Source organism: Meriones unguiculatus, chromosome 8 (assembly GCF_030254825.1).
Source record: "Meriones unguiculatus strain TT.TT164.6M chromosome 8, Bangor_MerUng_6.1, whole genome shotgun sequence".
NCBI classification, from domain to species: domain Eukaryota; kingdom Metazoa; phylum Chordata; class Mammalia; order Rodentia; family Muridae; genus Meriones; species Meriones unguiculatus.
This window is the reverse complement of record NC_083356.1, coordinates 27,208,983-27,220,137: the sequence shown is the minus strand read 5'-3', so window position 1 is coordinate 27,220,137 and position 11,155 is coordinate 27,208,983. Positions and strand designations below refer to the sequence as shown.

The 11,155-nt window shown below is 44.7% G+C and overlaps 1 protein-coding gene across 22 annotated transcripts in view; it reads right to left on the bottom strand.

Annotated features, from left to right (window-relative positions):
• Window positions 1-2,939: 2,939 nt before the first annotated feature.
• The window catches only part of Ptk2 (protein tyrosine kinase 2), a 207,450-nt gene continuing 199,234 nt past the window's right edge, over window positions 2,940-11,155 (bottom strand). For 21 of the 22 annotated variants that reach the window (XM_060389301.1, XM_060389300.1, XM_060389308.1 and 18 more), the window contains 3 exons: window positions 10,891-11,046; window positions 8,843-8,923; window positions 2,940-4,096 (listed from right to left, as the gene is read on the bottom strand). In XM_060389301.1, coding sequence (XP_060245284.1) covers window positions 3,884-4,096; window positions 8,843-8,923; window positions 10,891-11,046 — 450 coding nt within the window. In that variant the 3' untranslated portion in view covers window positions 2,940-3,883. Of the gene's footprint in view, window positions 4,097-7,764; window positions 7,903-8,842; window positions 8,924-10,890; window positions 11,047-11,155 lie in introns of those variants that run through there. The other variant, XM_060389297.1, reaches the window with a different exon arrangement.

The window sequence follows — 11,155 nt, the reverse complement described above, 5'->3', positions numbered from 1 at the left end:
TGTGTGTGTTTTCAATCTTATTTTGTTATATTAAAAAAAAAAATTCCAGGTGTGAATTCAGGCTGAATCCAGGTGTGGTGGCTCATACCTGTAAGCCTCACCACCCACTAAAAAGTGGGAGGATTACCATAAATGTGAGGGCAGCCTGTGTTATATAACAAAAATTTGTCTCAAAACAAATCTAAGAAGAAGAAGAAGAAAAAAAAAAAAAAACCCTCATTGCCTAGATCTGTGGAACAAGCCAGCAAACAAAACCGTACAGCCACCATTCAGGAAGGCAGCAAATGCCACAAAATAATTTGGAAAGCTCTGAGGTCACCAATGTGAGGGCTGTGAAGAAGTCTCCCTTATTTCTGACTAGGCCACGAGGCATGTGGCTTGCTTCATAGGTAGCTGTCGTCTTGGTAGGCAGGATCAAGCAGTTTGAAGACTTGATTGCCAGATGAACTCTGCTTTTTTAGGACCTGACCTCTCCATCCTGCTCATGGCACTGCCAGCTCCATGCCCCACATCTGTCCTCAGGCCACACACTGCTGCAGCACCTGCCTCCACCTGTTCTTACAGCCAAGGTATCCTTATCTTCAGGGTATAAGGTGAGACTCCCCTGTGACTCCACCTTAGAGGAAAGGCAAGGGGGCACTGGATGTTGGCACAAGGCAAAGGTGCTGAATGTGGTTAACCCTCACCCTATGCAGCCCGAGAGCTCAGATCAACTCTTGTCTCTTGGCACACCTGGCAGATTCTCGAGATTTGATGGTCATGGTAGAAGGGGCTGGCCTATGACGGGTGAGGGGCAGGGACATCCCTCCTTTGTGCATGCTATGCAAACACTCCTATGGAGCCTCATCCTTCACTCACTTTTTTAAATTATTCTATATTTATGTACATTGTTCTCTTTACTGCATGTCTGTGTGAGGGTGTCAGATCCCCTTGAACAAAGTTACAGACAGTTATAAGCTGCCATGTGGGTGCTAAAAATTGAACCCAGGTCCTTTAGGAAGAACAGCTGGTGCTCTTGACTACTGAGCACTAACCCCACAACTGTACTCTTAAAGATGAATTGACTCTGGACAAGTAGCAGTTCAAAAGGTTGACAATCCTTTCTTCAGATGACCTAAATGTCACATGTCCAAAGAAGGAACCAAATATGCTCAGTTACACGTTTACCTGAGCATTTATTCCACACTCCCTGGGGCCTGTGCCACTAGTCTTCTCCCGAGACCTGATAAACTGGGGTAAGATGGAAGGGGAGAAGGACCTCCCCTATCAGTGGGCTTAGAGAGGGGCAGGGAGGAGATAAGGGAGGGATGGTGGGATTGGGAGTGAGGGAGGGGGCTACAGCTGGGATACAAAGTAAATAAACTGTAATTAATACAAAAAAAAAAAACCACGAAAAAAAAAGTGACCCATGTACAGACCACTGTCTAGATTCTGGAGACTATCAAAGGAAAGATACCCAAAGGGAATTCTTCCCCACTCAGAAACATATATGTAATATGCATATACACAAACATCTAAGTATACAAATACAACTTTTTAAAGTTACTTTTATGTTTCCAGAGCTGGCCATCTGGTGTTAGATGACCAATTTTGCGTGCTCTTCCCCAAGGAAGACTATTTCTCCTGCTCTCCGAATTCCTTGGTTGCCTGTAGTTTGTCATGTAGAATCGAGGCCTCCTTATCTTTCCTTCCATTGTTTGATGTCCACTGACATCATCCTTGTTCAGGTAGCCATGTTAGTGAGACTTTATGTGTGTAGCTTCTCTGACATTCCCCAGGAAACACAATCTCATAAGAAATGCCTGCTCCTCTGGCTCTCACAGCCTTTCTGCCTTTTGTAATGATGCCTGAGCCTTCCGTGCAGGGATTGTATTATATTTATCCATTGGGACTGGGAGTCCAACTCTGCATTTTGATCATTTGTGGGTTTCTGTGATGGTCTCTGTTGCACAAAGATGCTTTCTTGATGAAGAGTAAGTCCTAACTTATCTATACAGATAAGGACAAATGTTTAGAATATAGAGTTAGGTATTATATTCATTTAATAAAGTGACAGATTTAGGTTCTCCTGTAAGATCTATGACTACACTAGTCAAATTCTAGACAAGGTCTAACTATATAGTGTTGGCTGGCCTAGAACTTGCTTTGTAGACCAGGCTGTTCTTGAACTCACAGTCATCTGCCTGATTCTGTCTTCCACGTACTGGAAGCTCTGTATTTTTGAATCAAGATGGAATGAAAGCCAGACATAGTGACTCATGCCTATTACTTAAACACTGGAGAGGCTGAGGCATGAGGACAGTCATGAGTTCCACGCGAGCCTGAGATACAAAGTGAGAACTTGTCTCAAAATAAAAGTGAGTTGGTGAGTTAGCTCAGCAGGTAAATGCACTTGGTACAGTCTGACCTGAGTTTAGTCCTTGGAAACCATGGTAGGGGAAGGTAATTGAGTTCTGAAAGTTGACTTCTGTATGAGCACGACACACACATACACACATGAATGAGTAATAAATATGTTTTAAAAACCAAACCAAACCAGGCATAGTGTTGGCCACTTTTAATCCCAGCACTTGGCGGGGCAGAGGCAGGTGGGATCTTTGTAAGTTCAAGGCCAGCCTGGTCTACATAGTGAGTTCCAGGACAACCAGAGCTATACAGTGAGACATTATCTCAGAAAGCAACCCCCTCCACCAACAAAACAAACAAAACCTCCTTTAAAAAAAAATTCAAACCAACAAGGAACACCTAGGACCCTGACAGGATGTAAAGGCAGGTTACGTTGTCTCTGATGGAGTCCTCCAATTGTATACAAGAAAAAGGAAGAGAAAGGTACTCGTGAGAGCTCCTGTAAGTGACCATTTCTCATAGATCCCCTGAACAGTTTTAAATGATATGAAAGAACCCTTTTCCCCCATAAAAAATGGCGATGCAACACAACCTTTACTGGCGCCACCTTTTTAATAGGTCAGAGTAACTGTACAATTCATTATATTCTTCCTGAGAATAATTTATATCCCCCAACAAACTAAAGGGAAAGTATGCTTTCAAAACCATCTAACAGAATGTGTGGTGTAACACCCGGACATCTAAAGGAAACCACATCTCTGCCTGTCCTGTGGGGTCCTCCCCGGGAACAGACGCAATGAAGATCAGTTAGCTCCAGTGGCTGTAAGAGTCAACATGGCTTTAATCATTCTTATAAATTATATAAAAATGGAGAATGGGGATGGTTCTGGAACTTCTTGATGCAGTTGGGAGTGCTCTGGTACAAAACTGGCACAGAATTCTGGTGACGAAAGACAAAAGTTTTTGTCAGTTCTACATATAGTTCGAAACCCAATGCTTCAGTATCCATGGGGGAAAGAAGGCAGAGACAGGGAGGGCAGAAGTTCTCTCCTGAAACCAGTCTCCAAAATATAGCTTTTATGCACTTTCTTTATAAAGGAGATTAGCATATTGCAATCCAGCCTGAACAGGAGCTCTGGCAGGAAGGATAGCCAGTCTCCAGGATCTCATGGAGCCCTCCCTCCTCAGACACTTCTCTTCCAACTTGAAGCCACAGTCAGTAGGAACGATCACTTCTCGGAGCGCACATCCCAACTCGAATACCAAGTATATTTTAAAAGCTTCTTAATGTACAATCTTCATTCTCAGAAAAATGCCATATTTTGGATCCAGACTTTTCTGAACACTATTTAGAAAAATAACAAAATCAAAACCACGTATAAGTAGTTACACTTATACGAGAGAGACTTTCAGCTGGCTGTCATTCAGTTGGAGCTGTGAGTGCGGGTGACTGAGGACAAGGTTACTTCCTCGCTGCTGGTGGAATGCTAGAGAAGATCTCCCAAAGGGCAGAAAGCTGTGTTCAAAGGCCAGTGGCTCAGTGTGGCCGTGTCTGCCCTAGCATTTTCAGTCTTGCTTGATCAATAACATCAAGTAGATTCTTGGCATCCACAGCCAGGGCATGAGCAGCTGTCAGCATCTGCTTCTTGTACTCCTGCTGCAGGCTGGTCATGACATACTGCTGTGCCAGCTTCATCTTGCTGATGAGCTCCCCCAAGTCAGAGTTCAGCAGCTTTTGTGCCATCTCGATCTGGAAAGACAAGAGAGGGTTAGAAGAACAGCTCTCAGGCCCCTCTCCTGAGTCTTTCTTTGGGCCTCCAAGAAAAAAAGAAAAAAGAATCCCTCAAATAAGCTTTCTTTTTTAAATTGATTTATTATTTATTACAATTTATTCACTTTGTATCCTGGCTGTAGACCCCTCCCTCATCTCCTCCCAGTCCCACCCTTCCTCCCTCCCTCTTCTCCCCCTATGCTCCTCCCCTACTATCTGACCCTAGCCTATCAGGTCTCATCAAGACTGGCTACATTCTCTTCCTCTGTGGTTTGGCAAGGCTGCTCCTCTAGGGGGAGGTGATCAAAGAGGGGGAGGTGATCAAAGAGCCGGCCACTGAGTCCATGTCAGAAAACAGCCCCTACTCCCCTTACTAGGGAACCCACATGGAGATTGAGCTGCCTATGCTCTACATCTGAGCAGGGGGTCTCAATGTCCTTAGCAATCAGGGAAATGCAAATCAAAACAACCCTGAGATTTCACCTTGCACCCATGAGAATGGCTAACTCAAGTGAGAACACATGTTAGAGAAGATGTGGAGAAAGGAAAACCTCGCCCACTGCTGGTGGGAATGTGAACCTGGACAACCACCTTGGAAATTGAATAAACTTTCTTTAGAAGTGGCACACGCCTTTAATCCCAGCACTTGGGGGGCAGAGGCAGGCACATCCCACATCTCTGAGTTCCAGGCCAGTTTGGTCTTTATAGCAAGTTCCAGTTCAGTTCGAGGTACACATATCAACAGGATATGAAATCTGTCCATCTACTTTGGAAATTTAGATCAGCAATGTGGTCTCATGTGTCTGTATACCTGCATGTATGCACACATGTGGCTAGGAGCCTTTCCAGTTCCAGCCCTCATGGCCCTTGCAATCTGTGCTTGCTGTGTGGACTCTAACCTCATTGTGTAGCTGAGACTTTGCCTCATTTTATAATCACAGAATGTGATAAAAAGAACTGGAGATGATCTGGTCCAAACATGCACACACTAACATGAACAGTAATAACAAGTGACCAAGGTTATGCTTTCTTACCATGCTGACTCTTTCCAGGCCTTTTCTACGTTTTTAATATTAAAAAAAACCTTTTATCTCTGTATGTATGCATGTGCATGTCACATATGTTCAGGTGACTAAGGAGGCCAGAAGAGGGCTTCAGACCTCACAGAGCTGATTTAGTTGTGAGTTGGCATGTGGGTGCTAGGAACTGAATGATGGTCCTCTGCAAGAGCAGCAAGTGTTCTAAACCAGAGTCATCTCTCCAGCTCTTCTTCTATGCTTTCTACATCTTGTCTTAGTATTCTAACTATTGGCTTCCAACAGCTATTGCTCCTATTGCTAGTGTCAGAGGACACCCTCAGACCACTGCTGGAGTGGGCTGGGCTGGGCATAGGCTGCCCTGCAGGGTTCACAACTCTTCCTGCTAATTTTGGTTGGTTTGTTTGTTCGTTTGTTGGAGAAGGTCTCTTTATGTAATCATAGCTGTCCTGAAATCTGCTTTGTAGAACAGGCTGGCCTCAGAGATTCACCTGCTTCTGCCACTGGAGTACTTTTATTAAAGCCATGCACCACTGAACCCTAGCCCTTCCTGCTTATTTAATGAATGGTGAGTGGGATGGAGACAGCTGCTCTTTTTTAATGATCTCAGGGGACTGAACACTTTCTGCTTTGGATGCAGTAGGCAATTAGACCTGGTGGGAGAAGCCTTTAGGGAGCTCCCGCAGCTCAATGGTATAAAGATGTCACTAAGTAGTACACAAAGTCCTCTGCCTCAGGAAGACCTCACAGAGGACAGCTGGGTTTGGATTTGACTGTAAAGGTAGACCAGCTTCAACTACAAGGACTATGCCAAGCTGATCTTCATCTTTCTTAAGGTGATGTGTTCAACTGGGGAAGAAGAAGGATATAATCTACAGAACTGCTCTAGAAAGATGACTCTACAACAGAGTGAAGGTTGAATGGAATGATGGGGACATGTCAGGCGTTCAGGGGAGGTGACAGGGCTGTGAGAATGAGACATCCTACCTAGGGTTGTATTGTCTGTACAGGTATGTGCTAAGTAACTCACAACCAAATAGGGGGCTGCCTACTCCACCCTCTTCATTGGGCTCTGAGTGGTTTTCTATGACAAGATGGGACTGGAGCTGAGCAGTGGTGGTGCACGCCTTTAATCCCAGCACTTGTGAGGCAGAGGCAGGTAAATCTCTGTGAGTTTGAGGTCAGTCTAGTCTACAGAGTGAGTTCCAGGCTAGGCAAGGCTATACAGAGAAACCCTGTCTCAAAAAAAAAAAAAAAAAAAAAAAAAGGAACTTGAGTGTTGGGTGATACCACTGCCTGGGGAAAGAAAAGGAGGAAGAACAACTATTACTGCAGCATCAACTTGGTAGTGGCAGGTATAAATATTCAGCTATGCATGCAGGGATAACTGCCAAGTAGGAAGACGTTCTTTTTTCTCCTGAGACATATTTTCTTTCTGCAGCCCTGGCTGTCCGGGAACTCGCTGGGTAGACCATGTGGGTCTCAAAATCACAGGGATTCACCTGACTCTGCCTCCCGAGTGCTGGAATTAAAGGTGTATACCACCACCACCTGGCAAGGAAGACCTTCTTTAAGAAACCAAAAGATGGTACCTTCGAGTTAGCTATGCTCAAGGGGAGCAGAGGAAGAGTCAAGAAGGGGCCCGGGCAGGAGTAATGACAAAGAGTTTGATCTGGATTCTAAAGCAAGTCACTGCAGAGAACTGGACTGAGCATGGCTGCCTGGCAGGTGAGATAGGAGGCAGTGGAGAACGGAAGCAAGATCAAAGAAAGGCTCTTTCACTATCACACAGGAATGAATCAGCAGCATTTTTCAATTGCAGCTGTGTCTGACCTTAGGCAGCTGCTTTTGTAATGTGAATTCCTCCAGCCTGAGAGTGCACCTCCAACAGGACTCAACACTAAACATGCAGTGCTACTGCTGCAGCTATCAGATTATCACCTATCAGGATGTGTTTATAGAATCCCTCAGCTTGGGTTATTTAAAAAAATGTTAATAGAAGCTGGGTGCAGCAGTACACACCTGTAATCCTGGACCTGGGGAGTCTAGGGGTAAGAATTTCAAGTTTTAGGACAGCCTAGATCATATAGTGAATACCTGCCTCAAAAAGCTCTCCTATAATAGTGAGACTATGGGTGTAGCTTCTGACATTCCTATGAGACAGTCCCACAGCAAATCCCTCTGGCTTTAACTGCTGCCTAACCATGAGCTGAACAAGGATAATACCAACAGAAGTGCTAGTGTGGACAGGTGAAAGCTCATAAGGCCTCAGCCCTACACAAATTACAGGCAACTTAGGAATGCTTAGAGAGAGAGAAATGTCTTCCCCAGAAAAGGGAATACCAACTGGCTATTCAATACCATTTGATCAGCCCTGAAAACATACATTTAAGTAACATTATACAGACTGAGCAGGTTATATTTATGTATATGAGGCATACACATACACACCCCAACAATTAAAGAAAAAAAAGTTTCAAACAAAACAAAACTCCCCATACTCCAGAAGTCAATGCCATAAAACAGGAAAGCAGCTAAACAACTTCCAGATGAGCGGATGTTACACAGAGATGGGTGGGCAGCACCATTCAAAATATGAAACCCAAGCTGACCCTGGGAAGGGGCTTACAGAAACCAGATGCTCAGAGCTTTCAGCTGCAAGGTGGGTGCGCAGAAGGCCATCTCTGTTATCAAGAAAGACCCACAGGTGTTCACAGCTAAGGGTGCACACATGCGTGAACAGCAGGGCTGTAAATACAAATATGGTGAGGTGCTGACTAACATATGACACACTTCAAACGAGAGTCAAAAAATTTTCACTTAATCTGGCAATTTTTCTAAGTTTGAAAATCCATTTTAGAGTAAAGAGCATGGGCCTGGAGAAATGGCTCAACAGTTAATAGCACCGAGGACTCATCAGTCCTAGCACTCACATGGCAGCTCAAAGCCATCTCTAACTCCTGTTCTAAGGGGATCCAACACTCTCTTCCGGCACACATGCAAGCAAAATACCACACAACATAAAACTTTTTTTAATTAAAGAAAAAGAAAAATCCAACCAAATGAAAACCCCAGGTAGGATAGGTTGAAGAAAAATGACTGCTACCCTAGAAAGAAGAAAAAACAGGTGGAGGAGAGTGTTGGCTCCTTTTAATTAGCAGTAATACATATGAGACAGAACTACTAAAAGTGGCCAATGATGGCCATGCTGGCAGCTGCCTGTAATCCAGCACTCTGGCAAAGTGGCTCAGAACTATTAGAAAGTTCAGTGTGTAGCCAGCTTAGGCTACATGTGACTGTTGCCAGGGAATGGTATCTTGGGTGAATTTTGGCTCCTTAAAGCAATCAGGGACACATTAAGAACATTTTTATATCTCCTTTACAAGGAATACTCTCCCCACCCCCTTGAAAATGCTGAGACTTGTGGGTAAGAGGAGGTGGAGCCTGGTAAGAGTTAGGTGATCACCCAAAGAGTTCTTTCCCAAGGGTGTGTCTTATTCCAAGACTTGTACTCTCCCTCTTCTTCCTTCATGCCATCCTGCCTCTCTATAGTACAGGAGCAATGGAGCCAGGTGCTCATAGATGACATCTCTGAAACATAAGTTGTGTATTTCCAGAACATTGGTGACTGAGCCAGCATCACAGCTGTCCTACATCATGACCCCCTTTCCACAGCACTGTGGCCTACCTCTCGATGTGTGCTGGCTGGGAGGACAGGAATGGTCTCATCCACAGTGGCCAGTAAGGTCCGAAGGGCCAGTCCAACTTCCTAAGACAAGAATCAAAGCAGGATTAAGACACACAAAGATGTCAGGCCAACACTGATATTTTCTCTTGGGTGTGTACTTTATTGTTTTCCTTTTTGCCAGTTTTAAGGAAATTTTCTTTTTCTTTCAGACAGGGTATCATTCTGCAGCCAAAGCTGGCTTAAACTCACCATAGTTTTCTTGTTTCAATCCCCCAAATATTGAAATTACCAGCCACAAAGATCTTATATAAGAAATACATATATCTGTGTGGGCTTGAGTACTGACCAGTGTTGCATGTAACTAGGCTCCTGTCCCTGAAGATTCAGATCTGATTATCATTTGCTCTTATGCCTAAGGACAGATACATCAGAAGCTCTCACAAGCAATGTGAAACATAACCCTTTCCCTTTTTGTTCCACCAAGCTTCCAGACAGACTGTGGAACCTCACAGTTCAGGCAAGCTGAAAATGGGCACACCCTTCTTCCTGTGCATTCAGTTGGGCTAAAGAGAGGTTTCCCCTGCCTGGAGGTAATGTGGACCTGACTTGGGAGCATGTTCTGAATTTTCCTCCATCCAAAACTATGCAGAAATATAAAGAAAAAGGCTGGGTGTGGTGGCATCCTCCTGTAATCCCAACACATCTCAGGTGAGAAAGGAAGACTGTTCAGAGTTTAAGGCCACCTCAGTTATATGAAACACTGAGAGGAGAGGAGGCAGAAGGAGGGTGAGGAAGAGATGGGGATAGGGGAAAGAGATCTGTAGATTTAGTATACCCTAGCATACAAGTGGGCCAAGCATGAGTACACAAATATGGTGGCTCATACTTGTACCCTGATCACCCCAGCACTTGGGAGGATAAGGAGAATCTGTGGAGTTCATACCCAGGTAGACTGGGCTATATAGTGAGACACTATCAAGAAATGAGTCTCCTGTCTCTCCTCCTAGATGCTAGGACAGCAGGCATGTGTGACTATACTTTTTACAGGACACAAGGAATGGAGCCCAGAACTTTGTGCATGCTAGGCCAACTAATAGAGGACTGTTCTGTTCCCAGCCACGCCATCTCCCTTTTCAGACAGGGTTTCTCTGTGTAGCCCTGACTGTCCTGCAACATAATCTGTAGACTAGGCTGGCCTCGAGCTCAAGAGATCTGCCTGCCTCTGCTTCCAGAGTGCTGGGATAAAGGTGTGTGCCACCACCACCTAGCTGTAAGATTATAATCTTAAACCTCAGGTTTTTTAGTATTGATATTGTTTTTGCAAAAAACTTTTATGTATAGGTATCTGTGTGTCTGTGCATGTGCACCCATGGAGGCCAGCAGAAGGCACTGGATCCTCTGGAGCCTAACTTAAAGGTGGTTGTAAACGGTCGTGTGGGTGACTGGAACTGTGCCTGGGTCTTTTGCCAAAGAAGCCTGTTTTTTAGTGTGTATGGAATTTTTTTTTCTTTTTTGGCCTTTATGTATGATATGCACCACATGCAGGATTCATGCCAGAGGACAGCAGAAGAGGATGTTGGATCTCTTGAAGCTGGGGTTACAGGTAGTTGTAAGCCACCATGTGGGTTCTGGGTATTGAACCCAATCTTCTAGAAGAACAGTAAGTGCCCTTAACCACTGAGCTACCTCTCCCTCCCCTAATCATTTTTGTTGGTTTGTCTGTGTTTTTGTTTTTTCCCTCCTAAGACAGAGTTTCTTTGTGTAGCCCTTGCTGTCCTTGAATTCACAGAGATCTGCTTGCCTCTGCCTCCTGAGTACTGGGATTAAATGCACACTTAAATTTAAAAGCAACAGTAATTAGAAGACTCTATGCTTCAAGGTATTCCCAGCCAAGTGCTTGCTGACAGAAACAAGTGAGAGCTACAACAATTCCTGAGGACGCTTCTCAGTGCCACTGTCATCATCTGGTGCCTTTATAGCCAAAGCATCAACTCTGGATTCCCTGGGTAAGGAGGCCACCCCCACCATACAGAGCGACTGCACTTTACCTTCACCATAGGGACATACTCCTCTGGAGGAGCTGGCTGGATTTTGCTGGACATTTCAATGACAGCTTTCACTAGGCCTGTCACGTTTTCATACACCTTGTCATTGGACCGGTCCAGGTTGGCAGTGGGAGGGGGGCTGATTTCCTGGGGCTGAAGCTGATAAAACAGAAGTTGGTCATTTCTTGCTCGTTAAGAGACAGTGAGGTATCACCACAATTAAGGTAGAGGGTCTTTAAAAGAGATCAAAGCAGATACAGAAGGTAAT